Source organism: Diospyros lotus, chromosome 13, assembly GCF_014633365.1.
Source record: "Diospyros lotus cultivar Yz01 chromosome 13, ASM1463336v1, whole genome shotgun sequence".
Classification (NCBI taxonomy): Eukaryota; Viridiplantae; Streptophyta; class Magnoliopsida; order Ericales; family Ebenaceae; genus Diospyros; species Diospyros lotus.
The window spans coordinates 37,560,194-37,585,491 of record NC_068350.1 but is presented as its reverse complement, the minus strand read 5'-3'; the positions used below and the strand labels follow the sequence as shown (position 1 = coordinate 37,585,491).

At 40.7% G+C, this 25,298-nt stretch overlaps 2 protein-coding genes across 4 annotated transcripts in view; both read left to right on the top strand.

The window, feature by feature from the left end:
* The window catches only part of LOC127788505 (insulin-degrading enzyme-like 1, peroxisomal), a 97,963-nt gene that overhangs the window by 19,456 nt on the left and 53,209 nt on the right, over positions 1-25,298 (top strand). For both annotated transcript variants that reach the window (XR_008020410.1, XM_052316863.1), the window contains exons 8-10: positions 16,387-16,509; positions 16,598-16,710; positions 18,204-18,366. Coding sequence is in view for 1 of the 2 variants with exons in the window: in XM_052316863.1 (XP_052172823.1) it covers positions 16,387-16,509; positions 16,598-16,710; positions 18,204-18,366 (399 nt within the window). In the remaining variant the exon portion in view is untranslated. The remainder of the gene's footprint in view (positions 1-16,386; positions 16,510-16,597; positions 16,711-18,203; positions 18,367-25,298) is intronic.
* On the top strand, positions 2,088-4,624 carry LOC127788507 (uncharacterized). Of its 2 annotated transcripts, XM_052316866.1 has the most exons (3): positions 2,094-2,682; positions 2,797-3,600; positions 3,685-4,624. In XM_052316866.1, the coding sequence occupies exons 1-3, from the start codon at positions 2,262-2,264 to the stop codon at positions 3,690-3,692; spliced, it is 1,233 nt and encodes a 410-aa protein (XP_052172826.1). In that variant the 5' UTR covers positions 2,094-2,261; the 3' UTR covers positions 3,693-4,624. The 2 variants fall into 2 exon arrangements, with proteins under 2 accessions (XP_052172825.1, XP_052172826.1); XM_052316865.1 differs by having other exon boundaries at positions 2,088-2,682; positions 2,797-4,624.

Sequence of the window (25,298 nt, the reverse complement as noted above, 5' to 3'; positions counted from 1 at the left end):
CTGGTAGTTGTAGTTTATAGGTTACCTTGCCAATCTTGGCTAAAATTGGAAAGAGACTGAAATACCTCTATCTTAGCTTGGAGATGGGGCCTATAGTTAGGGACTTTAGGTGAGGCCCCTTCACCTTCAAGTACACTTCCTCCCCTACCTCATATTCTCTCTTACTTCTTCCCTTGTCTGCTAATTGCTTCATATGGTTTTGGGTCGTAGCCAGGTCCTTCGTAAGTTGCTGTAGGACTTGCTGTTGCTGTTGTAGGTGCTCGTCCACTGTTGCTACGCTTGTGGTCTCGGGAGGGCTGGTAACAGGGGTGGTTTGTAGCCAAAGAGAGCCTTGAAAGGGGACCTCCGAATGGCACTGTGGTGAGTGGAGTTATACCACCATTGTGCTACTGAGAGCTATTTGTGCCAGCTTCTTGGGTTCTCAAAACACAAACAATGAAGGTAGGTCTCCAAGCATTGGTTAACCCTTTCCATATGCACATCTGTTTGAGGATGATAGGCAGTGGAGAGGTTCAACTTGGACCCTAGAGATTTCCATAAGGTTTGGCACATGAGGTTGGTGAATATTTTGACCTTGTTAGATACAATCATTTTAGGGACTCCGTGCATCTTAACCACCTGATCTAGCAGAATTCGGCCATTTCCTGGGCAGTATATGGGTGAGTGGGGCTTAAGAAGTGGCCAAACTTCATGAATCGGTCTACCACGACAAGGATGTAGTCATTCCCTTCAGACTTCGGCAAACCCTCTATAAAATCCATCGACAAACTCTCCCATGTCTAGCTTTGGATAGGGAGTGGTTGCAATCATAGTTATCAAAGGCGCGCCTAGGCGCGAGGCGCCTTAAGGCGCCAGTTTGGCGCCTCGCCTTGGCCAAGGCGAGGCGGTTTTGGCGAGGCCCTCGCCTTGCGCGCCTAGGCGCTGGGGCGTGAGGCGCGCCTAAGCGTGCCTCATGAAACTGAGGTTTTCTACTTAAATCTTGCAGCCCAATCGTGCTTGCCTCTCCTCCCGACTGCATCCAGCCGCGCTTGCCTCTCCTCTTCAGCTCGCTGCTCGCTCCTCACTCCTCTCGACTATAGCATCTACCGTGCTTGCCTCTCCTCCCAACTCGCTGCTCACTGGCCCTCCCTGCTCGCTCGCCCTCGCCCGATCTTCCATTCTTCCTCTTCCTCTCTAGCCCTAGCCGCGCGGCCGCGCCTGCCTCCTCTCTTCCTCTTCTCTCCAGCTCGCCCTCGCCCGATCTTCTTCTTCCTCTCCTCTCCAGCTGCGACCCCCTCCTCTCTTTCTCTCCAGCCCCAGCCCGATCCTCCTCTTCCTCTCTGCCGCGCCTGCCTCCTCTCTTCCTCTCCTCTCCAGCTCGCTGCTTGCTCGATCTTCCTCTCCAGTCTCCAGCCGCGCCCTTTCTTCTATTCTCCTCTGCTGAGTCTGCCCACGCCACGGTCTTCTCCTCTCTTCCTCGCCTCTTCTCATCTGCTCTTGAGCTCTTCAAGTTGAAGCTGCTAAGGGCCTAAAGCTGCCGCCGCCGCTGCCCACATCTTCTCCTATATTCATAATTTCATATTGTAAGTTCTTTAGTTGTATTTTATTTGTTTATTTCTTGCATTTTTGCTTAATTTATTTTGCTGGCAGCTGGTTGCTGAAATTTGCTTTTAAGTCTTTATAATTTATTTCTATAATTAGGAGAATTTTGATGAAATTGGAACTATGTTGCAACAGCCCAATAAATGTCGTCAACCACTTCCAAAACGGACCCGGCATGGAATTATTTTGAAGCTAATCCTAATGATAGAAATACCACCACATGTAAATTTTGTCGTAAAGTAACAAAAGGTGGTATATTTCGGGCGAAACAACATCTTGTGGGCGGTTTTAGGAATACTAAAGCTTGTCCAAAATGTCCTCCATCAGTAAAAGAAGAGATTGGAGAGTACATGCAAAAGAAGAAAAATAACAGGGATGAGCGAAATATAGCATCGTTAGATGATGATATTCAATTTGGTGAAGGGTATGATGATGATGATGATGAGCCGCTGCCTCAAAGTAGAAAAAGACCCAATGTATCTATCGGAAGTGGAAGCGGTACTGGTAGTATTGGTAGTGTTAAAGGGCCAACACAAAAAGGTCCACTTGATGTTTTTCTTAAAGACCCAGAAGTTAATGTGTTGAAAAGTAAGGGCAAAGGAAAGCAAACAAGGTTGGGTGAGCATGATTTTGCAAAAAAAGAGTTAAGAGCTTGAGTTTGTAGAAGCTTTGCACGATGGATGTATGATGCAGGCATTCCATTCAATGCAGTGACATATGACAGTTTTAAAGTATTTATAGAAGCAGTTGGTCAGTATGGTCCGGGTGTGAAGCCGCCTAGTTACCATGAAGTCAGGGTTCCCCTTCTCAAACAAGAGGTGGAAGCCACTCGTGAAATGATGAAAGATCATGAAGAGGCGTGGGCCAAATATGGATGTTCCATTTTGTCAGATGGCTGGAAAGACAAGAGGGAAAGGACATTGATTAACTTTTTAGTCAATTCTCCTAAAGGAAGTATGTTCTTGGAGTCTGTTGATGGTTCTAGCTATTCAAAGACTGGGGAAAAGATGTTTCAATTATTAAGTAAATGTGTGGAAAAGATTGGAGTAAGAAATGTGGTGCAAGTGGTCACCGATAGTGCTTCAAACAATGTTTTAGCAGGTATGAAATTCATTTTTGTAATTTGTATTATGTTTATAAATAGAACAATTTGAATATTCATTAGATATTTATTATTTACTAATATCTTGTTAATTTCACTCTAAATAATAACAGGAAGATTTTTGGAGGCAAAATATCCTACGTTGTTTTGGACACCATGTGCAGCGCACTGTTTGGATTTAATGTTGGAAGATATTTTCAAGTTACCTAATATGAAGAAGACATTTGAGAGAGCTGTTATGGTGAATAGCTATATCTATACTCGTTCGGGTCTAGTAAACATGCTTAGAAGGTTTACTGACAAGAAAGAGTTGTTGAGGCCTGCAAAAACACGGTTTGCAACTGCCTTTATCACTTTGGGCAGGATGCATAGTCTGAAAAGCAACCTTAGATGGATGTTTACCTCCGAGGAGTGGATGACAAGCAAGTGGGTAAAAGAAGCGGGGGCTAAAAAGGTTGTAGAAGTGATTTTGATGCCTTCATTTTGGAACAATGTTGTATTTGCTTTAAAGGTGGCTGGTCCATTGGTGCGTGTATTGTGCTTAGTGGATGGTGAGAAGAAGCCTGCTATGGGATACATATATGAGGCCATGGATAGGGCCAAAGAAGCGATTGCTAACTCTTTTAATGGGGATGAAAAGAAGTATGCACCCATTTTTCAGATTATTGATAATCGATGGGATGTTCAGCTTCATCGCCCCTTGCACGCAGCTGGTTGGTACTTGAACCCAGAATATTTCTACAAGGCTGAACGTATAGATCCAGAGATCATGACTGGTTTATATGAATGCATTAGAAAGTTAAATCCAGATATAAAGGTTCAAGACCAAATTGATGCTGAGCTTTCGATGTATAACAATGCAGATGGGTTCTTTGGAAACTATATGGCTATTAGAAAGAGAGCTGAGAAATCACCAGGTACACATATATATATATATTACATTATATATATAATCATTCTAGATAATAGATAATAACTAACCCATGAATTTTATTGGACAGCTGAATAGTGGGCTTCATATGGAATGTCAACACCCACGTTGCAAAAATTTGCAATTAAAATTCTTAGCTTGACTTGTAGTTCATCTGGGTGTGAACGTAATTGGAGTGTGTTTGAAAATGTAAGTGCATTGTACATATACACTTACAATTTTTATTAGTAGTTGGTTTGTTTCATGTAACTTATTCTTAGTATGTTTTTGCATAAATTGTTGCAGCTTCATACTAAACGGAGAAACAGGCTTGATCAACTTCGTTTAAATGACTTGGTGTTTCTGAAATACAATAGAGCATTGAGGCGTCGATATCAAATGCGTGATACCATTGACCCTATCATATTGACCGACATTGATGAAAGCAATGAATGGTTGACTGGAAAACTTGATGAGGAGAATGATAAAGATGATGAAACTGTTTTTCCAGATGACATTGGGTATGGGTTGACATGGAGTAATGTTGCTGCGGCTACAGGAGTTGGAGAGCCTAGTTATCAATTTAGAACTAAACAAACTCGATCACAATTGGGATCAACTTCGGTTTCGACTTCAAAGCGGCGAGTAACTCAAGAGATTGAAGAGGAGGAAAGTGAGGCAGGGACCGAAGATGATGAAGACTTGGAAGAGGGAGAAGAATTGAGAGATGAAGAAGAAGATGAAGGGGTGATTGAAGGGGATGATGAAGATATTGACCTTGATGTTGATGATCTCCTTGATGATGATTGATTAAAAATTTTTTTTATATTGATTGTGGACTTGTAGTGTTTATGTGTTTGTTTAGAACTTTGCATTATAATTGGTACTTGGTAAAGTTTAAGACTTTAAGTTTGAACTTTGATGATGTTTCTAGTTTAGAATTTGCATGATGAATGAATTAACTTTGATGTTGTTAGTTTATAGAATTTGAAGATAATGAATCATGAATGATATGAATGTGTTATTATTGATAATTTGATAGTTGTTTATGATTTTACAAGATTTTGAGTTTTTTTCCTAAAAGGTGCGCCTCGCTGCGCCTTGCGCCTTTCAGAACTATGGTTGCAATAGCCCCTTGGGTAGGCTACAGTCTCGTGTTTGCACCTTTTGCACACCTCACAAGCCAACACATACTGCATCACTTCCTCCTTGAGCTTTGGCCAATAAACAATTGTTTTACTTTATTATACGTATTTTGCACGCCTAAATGTCCCCCCATAGGAGACTCATGCAGAGCCTAAAGTATTTTCTTTTTCAATTCTCCATTGCCCCTATCACGAGTTTGCCCTTACACCTGATCAATCCATTTTCATAGGTGTACCCTTGTTTGCTTCCTAGTTCTATAATCAATTGCTCCAAGAGGCTTTTTACCTGTTCATCCCTTTCATAACTCCTTATTATCTCCTGGCACCAATTAGGTATTGCAACTGTAATAGAGGCTACCATCTCTTCCTCCATACATCTAGATAGGGCTTCCACTACAACAATCTTCGTACCCTTTTTGTACTGAATGACATAGTCCAAGCCCATAAACTTGGTTATCCCCTTCTTCTGCAAATGGGCAAGAATTTTAGGCTCTCGTGGTCGGTTTTTATGATGAATCTTCTTCCCTCCAAGTAATGCCGCCACTTATCTACTACAAATATCACTGCCAGCAACTATTTTTCATAGATACTGAGTCCTTCATGCCTTGGAGCCAAGGCCTAGCTTATGAAGGCAAGGGGTCTTCTCTCCCTATGCCCACCCCACTCGCATTTGTGTCAACTACAAAAGTCTTGTCAAAATCTGGTAAGCCTAGCACAAGGTCTTCACTCATTGTTTTCTTCAACAACTCAAAAGCATCCTCTGCCTCTGGATCCTATGCAAAACTATCCTTTTTCAGCAATTAAGTCAATGGTTTGCTGATTGTCCCATATCCCCTCACAAATCTTCTGTAGTAGCTCGTCAGCCCTAGGAATCCCCTCAAGGCCTTAAGGGATGTAAGCCTTGGCCAGTTGATCATGGTTGCCACCTTGTTAGGGTCGGTGCTCACTCCCTGTCCAGATATAATATACCCAAATATTCCACCTGATTATGTGCAAAGGCACATTTTGACCTCTTAATATACAAATTTTTTTTTTGTAAATAATTAAATAGTTAAATTTTTAATTTTTGTAGTTAACAAAGAATGTAACATATTGAGTTTTAGAATCTCGAATGTAGTCCTTAGGTGCTTTAAATGAAGGTTAAAGGTGGGACTATACGCCAAAATATCATCAAAGAATACAAGTATGAAGTCTCGAAGGTGGGGTTCAAAAATCTGGTTCATAAGGGATTGGAAGGTGGTTGGGGCGTTTGTTAGGCCAAAAGGCATTACAAGAAATTTGTAGTGGCCATGGTGGGTACGGAAAGCAGTCTTAGGTATATCAAGGGAGTTCTGTTACGACCTTAGGGTTTGGCTAGGGATTAGAAAGTAAATTGGTAAGAATTGGAGGAAGGAAGAGAAGAAAGGGAGGGAAAGAATTAAGAGAGGGAAATGGAATTCAATTGTTATTCAAATCATGCCTTTCTCTAACTATGCCAACCTTTTTATAGGCTTACAATTGAAGGAAATAATAGAAAATACAACCAACTAATTACTTTAACAGCCTTGCTAACTGTTTATACAAGAGTTAGTTATTCCCACCTAACCTCTAAACTTCTACAATTAGCTCTACAACTTATACACCATGGATTTCCCCCCCAATTACAATCATATCCTCAAGGTCATGACAATCCCCACCCTTTCTAACAATTCTTGTCCCCAAGAATTGACAGCTCTTGACTTGTTCTTCATCCAATACCGGCCTTAACAATTTGATTTATTCTTCTCCTTTTTTTCCTAGCACTCCTCCTACTCCTGAGCTTTGTCCCGTCTTCCCTTACATTCTGCTACTTTTGTTTTTCCTACACAAATGGAGTGTAGACTCCAAGAATCAACATATCAAGGCTCCCTTCTCCAATGTCAAATCTCCCGAACCAGATGGCAACAACCTCTTCTTCCACAATATCAAAACTCCTAAGCCATATGGAAGCACCCTTCCCAAACCAAATGGTAACACCCTTCTCTTCCTTCACCTTCCAAATCTTGTCTAGACCAAGTAACATGGCAGCAATACTGTCATAGTATCAAAATTATGCCTGATATCAAAATTATTCATAACAGCAGGGGAATTTTCTTCGGCTAGAGTTACCTTAACCCGTGACCCCTCCGTCTTTTCCAAAACTAAAGGCAAGGAAGCCAGTCTCTTAGAATCTGCTTCCTCATAACCATTCTTGCCTTCAGCCTTCAGTTTTTGCCTTTGGTCTAAGTCTTCATCGATTGCATGTTTCCCTTCAACAACTTCAGTATCAGCTTCCTTAGAACCGTTGTTATTTAGTTCCAGTCCGGATTGTTCCGTTAAAGCTCCTTTAGCTATATATGGTTCTTTACAAACTTGCGAGCTGCTCTTACGATAATTTTCCAGTGGCAGTCCATGCTTTCTAGAAATGGCTTTTAATGCCAATTCTTGTAGCTTCGCTTTTTTCGCCGCTTGTTCCATTGTAGTAGGGCAAAACATTTTCACACTGAGCCTTAACGCATCGTCAAGACCATTAATGAATCTTGATACAAAGTAATGTTCTGACAAGGTTAGATGAAAGCTCCACATCAACGCCCCTAATTCTTCAAACCTCTTTTGATATTCAGTCATGGATCCTTCCTGCTTAAGCTTGTTGAATTCCTCAATCACATCAATCATGTTCTTCTCCCCAAATTGCTCACACAAATCTTTAGCAAAGTCAGTCCACCCGACCTCCCCTTCCCTTGTTGCAGCACATAGTCCATCAACCATCTCCTCCATTCAATTCCTTGAAAATTCACTGCTGTAACAATCTCTTGCTCAGCTTTTAAGGATCTCTTCAGAAATTTATTCCGATACTAAAATTCAGCAACCCAAGCCAATGTAATTGCTGCTTCCAATTCAGTAACCTTAATCCGCTTTATACATTGCCCTTAGCAGTAGTCTAGATCTGAATCATCTTTTTAGCTATTGCTAAATGGCCTCCAAATCAATTTCCAAAATCTAATCGAGTTTGTTTGGCCTTCAAGTTAGCCTACTATCAGCTTCCAACTCACCCTAAACCACCGCCTTAGTTACGATGGAGTAGCTAAGGACTGTCGCCTTCCAAATTTCAGCTTCTTAAGAGTTTGATTGGCTCTCGTTGCAACTTTTTGTGAATCGCTGACTCTCTCACTTTCCCAAGTCATCGAAATTCCGTCCAAAATCACCTCATAGTAGTCACCTAGGAGAATCACCCTGATCCAGCTGCTCGGAATTCCCTTATGGACCGTTTTCGACCGCGCCTTCCTTCACAGCTCGGTCACATGCAATGACCAAGATCCAATTGCTTTGTAACAACAACCGAAGTCACACGCAGCGGCCACACATTTCTTCTCGCCTTAACCTTACTTTAGCAATCGAGGATCGAATTTGGGTGGCCTTCAAGTTCGCTTACTCACAGCTTCCAACTTCACCAAAATTTCCGTCACTAGAACCTCACGAAGCAGCCTCGATCAGCCCTATCCTGATTCGCTTAACTCACAAGCAGCAACTGAGATTTGAATTTTCGCTCTCGACTACGCTTGCCTTCTCCACCCAATCATCGTCCAATGTCTTTGGAATCCTCAGAATTTGCTGCTCCTTGAATCGCCTGACTAAATTACTGTCGGAATTGGCCTTCCCATTCCACTAAATCTGCTTCGCCTTCCACCTTGAGCAGGACTTACCGAAATTCGCGGCCGGACGTCCTCCTCTTGCTTCGCATTCCTAGATCGATCGATAGTTGCTTGCTCACTTGGTTACAATTGACCCTTGGTTCCTTCGGAATCTGATCGGAAATGTTGACCGATCTGATCCGTTGAAGCTCCTTGAGAGTTCGACTGTATTGCTGGAAATTCACGGCTAAGGATTGATCGGCCTTCTTCGCCTTCAGTTCTGAGCCAACACTCACCTCCTTGTGCGTCGGAATCAAATTTCAAGATTCAACCGAAAGTCAGAATTGCCTAGCCAAGTCGGTTTCAAATCCCAAACTAGAATTACAACCAATAGTTGATCGGAATTCACCAGCGGATCTCGGTTTCGATCAATCCTTGTTTCCTTCCTACTTAGATCTGAAATGCGGACAAAATCATTGCTCGAACTCGCTTGAACTACCGGTTTTCGTAATCGCCTCTACCTCGTCTTCGCGTTTAGATTGATTGAAATCACAACCGAGGAACGACAACTCTGATACCAAATGTTACGATCTTAGGGTTTGGCTAGGGATTAGGAAGTAAATTGGTAAGAATTAGAGGAAGGAAGAGCAGAAAGGGGGGGAAAGAGAGAACAAAACAGAAAGAATTGTGGGAGAAGAGAGATAATTGAGGGAAAGCTAGGAGAATTGAGAGAGGGAAATGGAATTCAATTGTTATTCAAATCATGCCTTTCTCTAACTATGCCAGCCTCTTTATAGGCTTACAATTGAAGGAAATAACAAAAAATACAACCAACTAACTACTCTAACAGCCTTGCTAACTGTTTATACAAGAGTTAGTTATTCTCGCCTAACCTCTAAACTTCTACACCATGGATTCCCCCCCCCCCCCCAATTACAATCATATCCTCAAAGTCATGACAAGTTCATCCAGATTAGATGGTAATCGGATCTTAGGTCAAGCTTAGTGAAGATGGTGGCATGGCTCAATTCATCTAATAAATCCTCAGTAAGGGGAATTGGAAATTTTTCTTTGATGGTAACTTCATTCAATTGGTGGTCGTCAATGCAAAACCGCCATGTACCATCATTTTTCTTTATTAGCATCACAAGGAAGCAAAGGGGTTGTGGCTAGGTCTGATGAGAGATTTTTGGAGCATTTCTTTAATCGGATCTTAGGTTAGTGTTGGGTTTGAGGTGGATTGTGTGGTCAATAGGTCAGGTTGGGGGCAGGGCTACAGTTTCTACAAATGGATTTTCAAACTCAATATGGAGCATATTAAGGAGGTCAGTTTGATGTACCTCTAGGTTAGCTTGTGGAAGTGTGCTAACTGTCAACATGAATTCTCCTTTTGCCTCCAACTCCTCATCCCCTCTTCCACAACCTAGATTGAAAATAATTGGGCCACCTGGTTCAACTTCTCTCTAAGCATCTTCTGCAGCCTTCTCCCCATTATCATCTTACAAGTCCCCCATTCCTTGCTGTCACGGCACACCCGTTATTGCAATTACTCCTAGCCCCGATTGAATTAGGAGTGTGTTTCAACCAACACAAAATAAAACAGAGCGAGGGAGGGAGAGAACAAAAGTGAAGAATGAGCGAGAAGAAGAGAGATTGGAGCAATGGAGGAGAATCAATTCGGATTGTTATCATTCGATACCTCTTTCTCTAACAACCTGGAAATATATAACACTTGGTGTGAGGGGACTACTACAGCAAATCCCTCCTCCATGCGGTTATAACCGCTTCTTTGTCCTATTCTAATTCCCCTCCACATGGGAATCTTCCAGCTAATGTCACTAGGGAAATAACAGCACGAAAATAACAAAATTACAGTGAAATGGGAATGACAATAGTAAGCAAAAAAAAACCAAGATTGTAACTATAAGATGTATCAGTCCTAGGTCCCCTTTCATGACACTTGCTTCCTGTTAAGGTCATCGGCTTACCCTCCTCAAACTTGATCTCCATCTTGTTAAAATCAAAGCAAATTAGATTGACTTGCTTCATCCAGTCCACGCCTAACACCACGTCACAACCTCCCAATTTTAGAAGTCTCAAATCAGCTTCAAACCCTTCTCCCTGCATTTCCCAGTAAAACCCAACACATGCTTATTTGCTTATGACCTTGTTGCCATTCGCTATAGTCACTGACAGTGACTGCGTTGTAATGAGGGGACATTTCAATCTTCGGGCTGTTCCTTCATCCAAAAAGCTATGGGTGCTCCCACTGTCAGTGAGGATCATTAGCTTACTATCATCCACATTTCCTTCCACCTTGATGATCTTGCTGTTAGTCAAACCCTTCAGGGCATGCAAGGAGATTTCTCCCTTGCCCTCTTCCTCTTCTCTTTGTGGGAGGGGTGGTTTCTCTTTTTCCTCTACCAACTCCTCTTCTTCTCCTTCCAGTAGTAGGAGCTGCTTCCAACACTGGTGACCAGGAAAGTACTTTTCTCGAAGCAGAGATTGGCTTGCCTCCTCTGCTTTATGGTCTTTCCATATTGGGTAGCCCGGGGCCAGCAACGCTAAATTCTTCATCCCTGGTGGCCCCCTGCCCAACTCCTTACCATAATTCCTTCCCGGTGGTAGGCTCCCCTGTGCAACCCGCTTAGCCACGATCCTCTATTTCTTCATCAGTGCCTCCATCATTTGCTCGTGGAGCCTAGCGCTATCAGCGACATGTTTTAGGGTCCTAGGTCGAAGTGCCTTCACCATTGGCCTCAGCTCCTCGTTTAAGCCACTTAGGAAGCTTGAAACGAAGTAGGCCTTCGTTAAGTACGGGTTGTGATTGAGCATTAAGGCCTTAAGCTCCTCAAACCCCAATTGGCAGTCCATCACCGAACCTACCTGCTTGAGTTTATTGAACTCCTCTACCACATCAGATAGGCCTCGATCCCTAAACCTCTTGCACAACTCCTTTGCAAATTCCTCCCACCTGCACTCTCCTTTGACTTTGGGCCACCCTTGGTACCAAGTGTCACCGGTGTTATTAAGGTACGTGGCCGCCACCGTCACCTTTTGCCTCTCGACCACTCCATACCATTCAAATGCTTGTTTGCACTTCCTAATCCACCAGCGAGAGTTGAGGCCATCGAATAACGGTATTTCCAACCGTGGCATGGGTATACCTTGTTGGTGCTGCCTAGCTTGGGCCTCTGGTTCCTGTCTCCACCCCAATTCAGCACTTTCTTCATCGCCTTCAAAGGTTCGTAGTGGCCTCTGATTCATCCCTTGTTCTTGTGTCATCGGATCCATCTGTCCTTGTCTCGGTAGGATGGGATCCGTCCTCTCCCTTGGAGAAAAGTCAGGCGAGAGGTGCATCTGATTTTGCCTCGCAAACATCACTATGAATGTCTGCATTTGCTCCCGCATTTGGTTTGCCAAATCCTCGTGGATCTGTGTGACCACTGCCTCTAACTTCCGATCAACTGCCAAAATGGCCTCATGATTCCGATCGGATCCCAATTCCAGTTGATCCACTCTATTATGGAGATTGCTCACCATGGATCCAAATTGCTGCACTTGAGTCTCCACACTTTTCATTCTCGTTCTCTTAGCCATTGTTGCTTACTTCTAACCTCTGTGGCCCAAGAAATGCTCTGATACCAAAATTGTCAGATCCTCATGGATCTGGCAATGGTTAATTCGGAGCTCCTTCCGAATTGGCAATGAATGTTGGGAATTCTAGAGAATTTCTCGTGAAATGAGGGCGAACAGATTGATAGAGAAGAGAGAGATCAGAAAGACGAGAGAGAGAGAGAGAACAAAGAGTTTGGAGGGAAATTTAGAAAATGTGTATTCAACTTCTAGATACTTCTCCATGTGGGGTGGGTTGCAATTTATACCCATTCCCCGTGTACATATGAATGTTCCCTCCAATTGTCAATTACAAACAACCTAACTACATTATGTTATTCCTCTCTACTACTCTTCCACTTGCACCATTATAGTTTACATAAGTACCCTCCTAGTACGTAACGGTAGGGGAGAATGTAAAGTGAGTGAGATCAGGGAAAAAAGATGCTAAACGTGGGAAAGGACTTCGATTGTTAAGAACCGCAGATGAAACCCTATTAATCACATAAGTAGTTGTTAACACAGCTTCTCCCCAAAAATGTTTTGGGACATGGTAATGATGAAGGAGAGTGCGGGTCACATTAAGAAGATATCTTATTTTCCTTTTAGCTATTCCATTCTGTTGTGGAATAACTATGCAAGAAGATTTATGGACAATGCCCTCTTGTTCGAAGAATTGATGCAAGTGATTATTGAGGTAATCTCTTGCATTATCAGTTCTAAATTTTTGGATAGGAGTACCAAACTGAGTGGAGATCATTTTGCAGAAATAAGGTAAAATAGACCCAATGGTAGCCTTATTTTTAGAAGAAAAACCCAACACATTCATGTACAATCATCAATAAAGAATATGAACCTATTTGCCCCAGAACAGTTTGGTATTTTGGATGGCCCCAAACATTAGAATGGATTAGAGTGAATGGCTTGGTAGATAGTTTATTACTAATTAGATAAGATACTCGATGGTGCTTAGCCATTATACACACACCACATTGAAAGCTAGTAGGATCTGGAGTGTTAAACAAAGTGGGAAACATTCTTTTCAACAGAATAAAAGGGGGTTGACCTAATCTAAACTGATGAAGCCAAATGATAGAGGGATCTGAAGTAGATTGGGAGGAACATGCCATCCTCAACTGTCTCCTTTTAGGGCAAACACTCTTCCCGTCCAAGGCGTATAGCCTATTGTGCTCCTCAGCCACACTAATCATCCTCCTCGTGTCCATGGCTTGAAATTTACATGTGTGGAGAAAAAAATAGCATAGCAATTTAAGTCTTTAGTTAGTTGATGAATGGAAATCAGATTGGTAGTCAAATTAGGAACATGTAGTACTTGGTTAATGGACAGTTGAGTGCTAAGATGGACTTTGCCCTTTCTTATAATAGGAATAGAGATTCCATTTGCAATAGTGATCTGTTTGGTGGTTTCAAGAGGTTCATAAGTCTCAAAAACATGGAGGTTAGGGGTTATATGATCAGTGGCTCTCGAATCAAGGATCCACATGTTATTCATATCAGTTTGAGGCTGAAAAAGAACCATAGTTTAGGCATTTACCTTGCTGCACAAGAGAGCAAGATGCCCCATCTTGGAATGTACATAGGAAAGCCTTCAGCTTATTAAGCTCCTCCGAATTCAACTAAGTGAGATTAGTCTCAATTGACTCTCCCTTATCAGTTCCTTCCTCTTGTTCCTTGCTTGAGAGATAGCTTTGGTGTTTTATGTTCTTGAAGCCACCAATCTTATTCAATACTGCTTCTTTCCCATGTAATTTGAAACATGTCTCCTTGGTGTGCCATGGTTTCTTGCAATAGGTACACCACTGCCCTTCATGGCTTGAAATCTTGCTTTGTACTGCTGGCTTCCCAAATTTAACTCCTCCTCCTCCTTTGTTGCTAGTCATCAGGGCCGAACCTTCAGGGTTATGCTCGTTGAGCATGGCACCTTTTCAGTTTTCCTCACTCCTAACAATAGTGAACACTACATTTAAAGTAGGAAGTTTGTCCCTACCAAGAACCTAAATTCTTACTTGATCAAATTTAGAATTTAAGCCTGTCAGAAACTCTACAATTCGATCTCTCTCAAAAATTTGATTGAGGGTGGCAGCATCCTCACTGCACACCATCTTTATGGCTTGGTAATGGTCAAGCTCCAACCACAACCCCTTCATCCTATTGTAGTACCCTATAACCTTTAACTGACCTTGCTTAGTAGTGTTGATTTTAGTTTTGACCTCAAAAATCACAGATGCATCCTAGACCTTGGAGTATGTTTGTTGCATTGTCTCCCATAACTCCTTTGCTATGTTCAAGAACATGAAGTTCTTACTGACCTCCGGTTGCATTGCACTCTACAGCCAAGATATGATGAGGGAATCCTCCACAACCTAGGTTGTGAAGGCATGATATGAGTCCTTCGGAGAAGGTCCTGTTAGATGACTGACTTTCCCCCGACCTTTGAGGAAGGTTTTGATGAGCTGTGCCCATTGCAGATAATTCCTACCGTCGAGGCGGTAGGACTGATGCACACTGGGTAAATCTCTTGTTCCAGTAGGGTGATCAACCAGAGTAGATTCTCTAGTTGTCATGGTTGGAGCAGCTTTTGAGGATTCTGACATGTCGTTTGAATGAGGGGGGAAGCAATGAAGGCTTTCGCGAATACAGAGGGAAAACAATGCAATGAAGGCACTCGTTAGGGTTGGATCAGGCCAAAATCAAGGGCTCTAATACCATGTAGAGAAAAAAGAGTAATGATCTTTCTTACTGCATTCCAATGTACACGGTTGTGATCCTTTTATAGAGGTAATGAGAGATATAAAATAGAAACTATAAACTATACAAACTTACCATCTACAAGAACTACCATATATGAGAGAGATACATATTACGCTATTAAGTAAGGCAACTTCTTAATCTAGAGTAGGAAAGATAATTCAGCATCACTGCAGCATCCATGATTGATATGGTGAACCCGCATTACCATGCTCACACGCAATCATGATGCACAACATTATGTGTTTTATTACTTAAAATTATTGCTGCTTTTGTTATCTGGATCTTACATATTTCTCCACGTTGATCTTTTCTGGGCCCTTCAGTCAACCCAATCAGTTGACTTTGCCAATGTCAGTTGAGCTAACTTAGTCACAGCTGATATTGTTCATTACCGTAGTTGGATGGTTGACATCTTAAGCTCTTTGTTTCATATAGTTGACCTTAAACCATTTTTGAAACAATAATATTTCACTTAAACACATTCTTCTTCCCCAATTTACAAATAATCAAGCATTTCATCAGAAAATTATTGTGCCTTAACTAAGCCATAAATCACAGGTCTAGAAATCCAATCACTCATAAACGACTCACGGTTCAGGCTAGTAAACCACCAACCTTGAAATATACGAGAATTAGCCCCATAAACCAACATATATCTGGCTCAATTACCGGATATACTTCTCTGAGTTTTGCAAAATATTTTCATTTCATAGATGCCATAGTTTAAATTAAGAAACCTTGTAGCATTAACATGGAAAATTAGCTTAGAATGGAAACATGACAAGACCTGAAGTTTTTGCAGAACCTGTTGTACTAATATGATACGTGTAGGTCTCAAAACATGTTTTAACCATGCTCTGATTTCTTACTCAATTTGTGAATTTTTTTAAGGCAACAAACTAAAAAAGGCATATTTACTGCTTTAATCCTCTTGTTATGAAAATAAGGAAACACAAGTATAGCTAAACTATGATGAACCTCCCAACCAGATATCACAGTTCTTTTGGAGAGGCAAGCAATGAAAAATTTCTGACACCCTTAGATGCTTCTATAATCTGAATTTAACTAATATGATGACACTTCATTATAAAGTTTGTTGTTTATTGTGATGTACAACCAAAGACGAAATGTAGTTGGTCATCTTCTCTTAAATTGTCTGCCCCTCTCATTTTACCTTAAAAATCCCATCCTTCATCAGTTTCTCGTGGGGTGCTAGGCTAAAAACAGGCAAACTGGGCCCTTCTCCATGTGACCACTGAAATGAGATCTTATTATATCTTTGTTTCCCAGAGCTGTAAGTATATCTATCTTTCAAGTGCATAGTGAGGCACAAATGGATCTTTGGCCTACTCAGTGATGATTATAAAGTAGTGTGCTCACAATTATAAGGGCTTGGGCTCAATTTACTCTCCTGATATGATGTCCTAACCATTATTTACACATGTGCATACGAATATAGATACACATAGCACCTTTGTTTCTGATCACCAATGACTAATGAGCCAAAGCTATCATGTAGACGTATATAAATCTTGTTATTAATCACATATATATATATATCTCCTAGTTGACTTTGTTAAAGTGCCGTGGTTCAGAATATTGGTAATTTCTGTTAGTGTTTTGAACCCACAGGGAACTGGGAGACTTTGGAGGTTAAGCCTAAAGCAAGAGGAATTGATACCAGGAATGAGCTTCTCAAATTCTATGGCGAGAATTACTCAGCTAACCTCATGCATTTGGTTGTATATGGAAAAGGTGAGCCAATAAAAATAGCCAATATCCATTAATAGTGTGTTTTCTTTGTATTACAAGTACCATAATTTTTTCACGTCTATTTATTCAGATAGCCTCGATAAAATTCAAAGCTTGGTGGAGAGCAAGTTTCAGCAGATCAGAAATATAGATCGAAATTATCCACATTTTCCTGGTCATCCTTGCACACCAGAACATCTTCAGGTACCATTTTTCTATGGAATACTCTTCTCTCAAGGCCATGATTATTATAGGTGAGGTAAAGTTTTATCCATTATTTTTAAGAAGGCTGAATCAAGATATTGTAGATAATAAAGAAATTTTAAAGAATTATTTATTAAATGTTTTAATGTGAAAAAATGTAATTAGTTTGTTGCATTGTTTTCTTAGTTAATGCTGACCAATCCAAGTTATGCAAGATATGATGAAGATAGTTTGAACATACGAGAAGAGGACAAATTGATCCTCTTGTGAGGAGAGTGGATGTATGGAAGAAGTTTTGTAGCAAAAGAAGTAGAGCATAAAAAAAGTTTGGTGGAGAGCCCTTAGAGATGAAGTGAGATATAATAGCTTTATAGAATATGTGGCCATGGATAGAAATGATGAGAGAGCTAGAATCCATGTAAGTGATCCTACCTAGTGGAACTAAGGCTTGTGATTATTGGTTGCCCTTGATGCTATTCTCATTATGGATAACCTGAGGAAGTGAGTAGTGCATCATCTTATTCTGCATTGTTTGGTGGTTTGTGAGCTGTGGAGTCTTGTTTATGCAATCTCTGGTATTCAGTGGGTTATGTTGATCTCTGCTGAGGATTTTTTGAGAGCCTGGGGTTTGAACTATCTGTTTGACAGACAGTGTACATTTTCTTCCCCTTTTTTTGTGTTTTTTTGGTGTATATGGCAAGAGAACTTAAGAGCTCCTGGGGTATGTATATATATATATATATTATTTTGGTTGAAGGGATTTACTCTATCTTCCCTTCTTCTTGTGGATTAAAGTGGAGACCCTTTTTGTCTATTCTTTGTTGCCCACTTCGTTGAGGACCTTCTTGTTCCTTGTTTGGATGTTGTGAGCCTCTGATTCCCAATTGTTCCTTTTGTACAGGGTTTTCCCTTCTCGGTTCTTTTTGGTTTATGTACTATCTTTCTTATCCAAAAAAAGATAAATAAAAATAATAAATAAATAAATCATAAAGTAAAAGGCATTTGGTTTGCAATAAGCTAATGATAATGAGTATCTGTTACTGCTGTGATACATGTGCAGTTTAGTTTGCTGGTGAAACTTGAAAGCATCTTCTATATGCTTGAAATCTGAATGGAATTATTGGTTGGATTAAGTAGGCTGCATAACAAATAGACAGTACTATATTTGTTAACAAACAGGGAAAAGAAGAAAGTTATTATATTGGTCTGTTTATGGATCCATTTTTAAGTTCAAGCAATGTCCTATGAGAATAATGGGGGAGGAGCCTGGATTACTTGTATTATGTTTTGGCATTTTCCTTTAGTGTCAGCTTCAGCAAGGCTCAGGCATAAGCCTCAAAAGCTTTTTTATTAAAACCATGTTTGATGAAAATTTTACAGATGTTAAAATTCGAGGACTATCTTTTTGTGAAAATAATATCAGCAAAACAGTTCTCCCTCAAAATTGTATAAGATGATCATTTTATTGTCCATGTGTCTGGCATTTGTTGTAGGTTCTTGTCAAAGCTGTCCCAATTAAACAAGGTCACAAGTTGATGATCATATGGCCAATAACTCCAGGCATTCGTTATCAGAAGGAAGGGCCCAGCAGGTATCTTAGCCACTTGATTGGCCATGAAGGAGAAGGCTCTGTGTTCTACGTTTTGAAAACTTTGGGTGGGTTGAACATCCTTTATAATTTCTCCAGTACAAAAATACTACGATCCACCTCTAAGGGGGGAGGTGCAGGTTTGGATTGAGATTAGAATTTGAGAAGAAATGAATGGCCAAGCTGCAATCATTTTTCTTGATGGTTATTTCACATTTTGTTTGAAATTTTTGACGCTGTTTGTGTGTGTGTTTTGATAACCAAGACATGCATTCTATCTAAATTAAAAGTACGCTTAACTGTTGGTGTTTGCTTGAGATACTGCACAAAGCTAATAGTGCTACTAATTGATTTTTCCCAATATTAAGATGTTTGTATTCCTCTCACTTTGTTTACTTCTAAATGCCACTCTATTACCAAGTTTCTCTGAGTCAGCCAGACCGTGCATGTTATGTTTGTGCATGTTTTGTTGATTGCTCCACACTATTTTCTTTTTGAGTAATATTGTGTGGATAGGGGGCTCTCAAGGCATATCATATCCTTAGCCAAAAAAAAAAAAAGGTGTATCATAGGATTCTGGGGCAAAATGAATGCATGTGGATCTAGAACATTGAGATTAATGTCTTTCCTGGTTAACATTCATGTACTTCTGAAATCAGCAATTTTTTTTCCTCCTTTGTGGTTGATAATTTAAATAAGTTTAAAGAGAATCCACATCCTTCCTCAGATCCAATGTGTTGATCACTTACGTTGTGGCTTCTAATTACTCCGTAGTTCTGGTAATAATATTCACACTTTCTTCACAATATTTTTGTTCAGAGGTCCCTTTTAACACCCATGCTAATTTATTATTTGTTTCATATTTTCTTTGAACATCTTGATAGAGCTTATTAGCCAAACCCACATAATGGGATAAGGGCTTGGTATGTTGTTTTATCTTGATAGAGTTTGTCTGTGAGCATGTGTATATATTCTTGTGTGTATGTTTCGGTAAATAGGGGCAGGCATCCGCTATTCAAATGGGAAGCACAGCTAACTGTTGGTGTTTGGTTAAGATACTGCAAATGGTAATAGTGCAATTAATTGACGTTTCCCAATGTGAGGTGTTTGTCTTTTTTGAAAGGAATTTTAGAAGATATTTAATTGGAAGATTTTCTCTGGCTCTTCTAAATGCCACTCTATAAACTTGTTTCTATGAGCAGGCTACTTGTTTTGTTTGCATATTTGTTGATTATGCCACTGTTTTTCTTATGATTAGTATTTGTATATAGATAGCAGACTTTCATGGAGTATCATGTGGATCTGGAACAATGATGTTAATGTAGTTCCTGACTCAATGCAAGAACAATCTCTTCAAACACAACCCCATTGAGATACTGTATACTTTTAAAGTCAAAATTGCTCTTCTTCTTTATTATCTTTGTGGTTGATCACCTACATTTGTTTGTAGAGAATCCAACCTGTCCTAACATGTGGAAAATATGCAATTGAATGGTTCATATTTGAAGTCCATTCTTTTTGCTAGTACTACCTGATTTATGTTTTATTTTTCCTGTTGAGTTATATGGTTATAGTCTAGGGTTAATCCTATGTTGAGTTATTGTATTGTATATATATATAGGTGTATATTCTATGAATTTAATTAAGTGGAATATACATATTAAAAGCTAGGTTTTCTTCCTAAGTTTGACATGGTATCAGAGACAAAATACAAACCCTAGCAGCCACCATACAAACCTTTGCCGCTGATGTCGCCCACATCACCGACGACCACTGTCGGTCGCGTTGCCACCAACCGTCGCAGCCTGTCGTGCCATCGTCGTCGCCGCCCATTGCATTTCTGCCGCGCGCGCTACTGGTTAGCAGCGGGTCTTCACCGTCCGGCCACCGATCACGCACACCACCACCATCGTTGCGTTCGCCGGCCTTCGATCTATTGACTCTCGGAGGATCGTCGCCGTTGTCGCCACCGCCACGCGTCGCTTCTCTCGCACTGTTCATGGAGACGTTTTTTGCTTCGATCTCCCTCACCAGTGCTTCGATCGCAATGCCGTCTTCACCATTGGATTCGCCTCCTTCAGTCCATCCCAGCCCTGGTGGTTTTGTCGCCATTCGCCGCTGCCGGTCACCGGCATCCGCCATTTGCCGTCGCTTCAGCGCGCCTGTTCTCTGTGCTGGATCATCCAGCCTTTATTTTTTGGCTTATTTCACCCTTGTGTTTCAGATTTGTTGATCTTGTAGGGCTCCTTTTTATCCAACATGGTTGGTACGAGTAAATCTGGCTCATTATTTGGTATTTTGTCTCCTTCTCCAGCCATTGCTACTGAGAAGTTGATGGGCAGTTCCAATTATATCTCTTGGTCCAAGGTGGTTGAACTATGGTGTATGGGTCAAGGTTTATAAGATCATCTAACTACTAAGGCCGAGAATGTGACCACAAATAAATTTGAGTGGTAGAGAGAGCTGATGCTCTGTTGTGCAGTCTCCTGTGGCAGTCAATTGATCCCCCTCTTCATCCAATTTATACTAATTATACCACGTGCTGTGAATTGTGGGCTCAGGCCAAGGCGTTATACACTAATGACATTCAATGCCTATATTCAGTGGTGTCTAATCTGCTCAGTTTACGACAACAGGGTTTGACTCTTCCTGATTTTCTTAGTCGAATGGCCTTTATTAAAGCTGAATTTAACTCCTTGTTATCTGCTGGTAAGATTGCTGTAGAGGATTGATGTGGTCACCAATCAAGACCTAGCCCAAAGCCAACCTGATCACGCTGGAAAAATATTTTATTACTTCTTAAGTTTTAGAATTCTACTTGATTTAGGATTCAATTTCATATTTCTACTTGATTTAGGATTCTACTTCATGTTGGATTAGGATTTTATTTTTATTAGAATTTTAGTTGGATTTTGTTTACAAATATTAGATGGATTTGGATTAGCCAAATACTATAAATATGCCTAGGATCTAGAGTTTGTAATCAAGTTTTTCTCAAACAAATTTCAGCAACCTATTTGGTTTTTCTTAGCAAAACAGTCTTATTTTTGCGTCTTCTTAAAAGCTAAGTTTCGGCCATTGAAGTTTGTTCTTTCAAGGGTTTATTTTGGTGTGTTTTTTTCACACGCGCTACACGCTGTGTCAGGTGGTATTAGAGTGGTTAATCAACAAATCAAATGACCAATCTTGAAGGTAACGGTAGCAACCAGCCTCGTGACGGTGATCAGGGGTTGTCCGCAGTTTGGAAAGCAATCGAAGAACAGCGGGAAGGAACTCGTACTATCCAGTAGCGATTGGAGCAACTTAGCAACCAATTGGGCACAAAGTGGAGGGGCGAAATTTTCTTACCATTACACATAAACACACTGAGTTTGTGAGGAACTGTAAGGATACTTGAGAGGTTCGCTTATTGGTTATCAAGGGAGAGAGTGTGAGTGAGGCACTGAAGGTGAATCAAATTCCAATGGAGGTGCAGGGATTGTTTGAGGAATTTCATGATGTGGTTCCTGAGGAATTGCCTAATGAGCTACCTTTTATGAGAGATATTCAACACCACATTGACTTGGTTCTTGGTGCTAGTTTGCCTAACCTACCACACTACAGGATGAGTCTTAGGGAGAATGAGATTTTGCATGAGCAGGTAGAGGAATTGTCGAGAAAATGGCACATTTAGACTAGCATGAGTCCATGTGCAGTGTCAACATTATTGACACCAAAGAAAGATGGGAGTTGGAGGATGTGTGTTGACAGTAGAGCCATCAACAAAATTACTATTAGGTACAAATTTCCAATTCCTAGGCTTGACGACATGCTTGATCAACTTGATGGGGCTGTGATTTTTACCAAAATTGATCTTAGAAGTGGTTATCATCAAATCAGAATTCGCCCTCGAGATGAGTGGAAGACAACTTTCAAGACGAGAGATGGGTTGTTTGAGTGGTTAGTCATGCCTTTTGGACTAACCAATGCACCAAGCACTTTCATGAGACTAATGAATCAAGTATTACGCCATTTCATTGGTAAATTCGTTGTGGTGTATTTTGATGATATTTTGATATACAGTAAGTCTATTAATGAGCATGAGGGACATATTCGGGATGTGTTGAGTGTGTTGAGGGAAAACAAACTTTATGCTAATTTGAAGAAGTGTACTTTTATGAGTGAGAGGTTGTTGTTCTTGGGCTTTGTTATAAGAAAATAGGGCATAAAGGTAGATGAGGAAAAAGTGCGAGCTATTAGAGAGTGACCAACCCCTAAAAATGTTAGTGATGTGCGAAGTTTCCATGGGTTAACAACTTTCTATAGGCGGTTTATCAAACACTTTAGTAGTATTGTGGCTCCAATTACTGAGTGTTTAAAGAAAGGAAAGTTCCATTAGGGTGAAGAACAAGAGCTAAGTTTCGCCTTGATAAAAGAGAAATTATGTACCACTCCTGTCTTAGCTTTGCCAAGATTTGACAAATTGTTTGAGGTTGAGTGTGATGCAAGTGGAGTGGGTATAGGTGCTGTGTTGTCCCAAGAGAAGAGGCCAATTGCTTTTTTCAGTGAAAAGTTGTGTGAAGCCAGAAGAAAGTGATCTACTTATGATAAGGAGTTTTATGCATTGGTGAAGGCTCTTAAGACATGGGAACATTACTTGATTGCCAAAGAATTTGTTCTTTACACGGATCACCAAGCTCTTAAGTACTTGAGTAGCCAAAGGCAATTGAGGAGTGATATGCATGCTAGATGGTTTGCTTTTATCGATAAATTTCCATATAAAATTGTGCATAAGTCGGGACAACATAATCGAGTGGCGGACGCTTTGAGTAGGCGTGTGGATTTGATCAAGACCCTTAGTGTTGAGATTGTTGGGTTTGAGTGCTTGAAAGAATTATGTGCGACAGATGAGGATTTCAAACATGTGTGGGAACAGAGGATGTCTTAGCAACTGTCAGGAGATTTCTATGTGCATGATGGGTTTCTCATGAAGGGAAATCAGTTGTGCATCCCTTACACATCCCTTCGTGAAAAAATTATTCAGGATTTGCACGGTGGTGGCTTAGCATGGCATCTTGGCAGAGACAAGACTATTGAAGCTGTTATGAGAAGGTATTATTGGCCAAGAGCAAGGAGAGATATTTCTATTGTTGTGGCGAGGTGTTATATATGTCAAACAGCTAAAAGGCACTCTTCTAACGCAGGTCTCTACATGCCATTGCCTGTTCCCAATGCTATTTGGGAAGATTTGTCTATGGACTTCGTGTTGGATCTACCGCGAACCCAATGAGGTATGGATTCTGTTTTTGTAGTGGTTGACAGGTTTTCCAAGATGGCGCACTTTCTTCCATGCAAGAAGACGACAGATGCAGTAGCTACAGCCAAACTGTTTTTCAAGGAGATTGTCAGACTACATGGAGTCCCTAAAACTATTATTTCGGATCGTGATACAAGATTTTTGAGTCACTTCTGGATTACCTTGTGGAGAATGTTCGATTCATCTTTGAATTTTAGCAGCACAGCACATCCCCAGACTGATGGACAGATAGAGGTGGTGAATCGTACCTTAGGAAATTTAATTCGCAGTATTTACAAAGACAAGCCAAGACAATGGGACCTAGTCATAGCTCAAGTAGAATTTGCATATAACAACGCCGTGCATAACTCAACAGGAAGATCACCATTCTCTATCATATATATGAAAGTTCCTAATCATGCATTGGATTTGATAAAATTGCCAAAGGTACCAGGTTTCAGTGTTGCAGCTAGTGACTTAGCCGAGCACGTTCAAGCAGTTCAGGAAGATGTTAAGCAAAAATTGCACGAGGTGAATAAGAAGTACAAGGCAGCAACAGACAAGCATAGGAAACACAAGGTATTTGCGGTTGGAGATGAAGTCATGATATTCTTGAAGAAGGAACGGATTCCAGCAGGATAGCAGAACAAGCTCAAGCCAAAGAAACGTTGAGTTGTCATACCCAGATCATAATTCGAGGACGAATTCTTCTCAAGTGGAGGTGAATGATGTGGTCGCCAATCAAGACTCGGCTCAAAGCCAACCCGATCACTCCGGAACAATATTTTAATACTTCTTAAGTTTTAGAATTCTACTTGATTTAGGATTCAATTTCATGTTTCTACTTGATTTAGGATTCTACTTCATGCTGGATTAGGATTTTATTTTTATTAGGATTTTAGTTGGATTTTGTTTACAAATATTAGATGGATTTGGATTAGCCAAATACTATAAATATGCCTAGAATCTAGAGTTTGTAATCAAGTTTTTCTCAATCAAATTTTAGCAACCTATTTGGATTTTTTTAGCAAAACAGTCTTGTTTTTGTGTCTTCTTGAAAGCTAAGTTTCGGCCATTGAAGTTTGTTCTTTCAAGGGTTTATTTTGGTGTGTTTTTTTCACACACGCGCTACACGCTGCGTGAAGGATCTAGCTCAGCGGGATAAGTTCTTCATGGTGTGTACTCTTGATGCCATTGGTCCTGAGCTTGCTCTTGTTCATGATCAGATTCTTGCTAGTCCTACTGTACCTACTATGGATGAAGTGTATTATCGTCTTCTTCGAGTTTCATCTATTCCTATAGTGCCTCCCTCTTCTGTAGGTGATCATTTAGTCATGGCTTCACAAGTTCAGAGTAGTGGCGAACATGGAGGAGATCGTGGTAATCAGGGCAAACGCCCCAAGTGTAACTACTATCACAAGTGGGGGCATACTAAGGAACAGTGTTATAAGTTACATGGCCGCCCTCCTCGTGTTAATGTCGCTTATGCTGATGGTTCTCGATCTGAGTCATTTGATGGTCATCCACTGTAATTTGTCCTTCTCACTGGGGTTGACTATGATGAGTATCTCAAGTATAAGACGTCCCTGCAAACCTCATCCACAGTTGCTTATGTTGTCCACACTAGTGATTCCACTGCCTGTCCTGCTCAGTCATCCTCTTTGGGACCATGGGTCCTAGACTCAGGTGCTTCTAACCATATCTCTGGTAATCCATATTTGTTCT

Bases quoted from the DNA above. Each gene is read 5' to 3' on its own strand.
- LOC127788507 (XM_052316865.1), top strand. From the start codon at position 2,262: ATGTATGATGCAGGCATTCCATTCAATGCAGTGACATATGACAGTTTT. The intron at 2,683-2,796 runs GTATGAAATTCA...AAATAATAACAG, and splicing joins TTCAAACAATGTTTTAGCAG to GAAGATTTTTGGAGGCAAAA.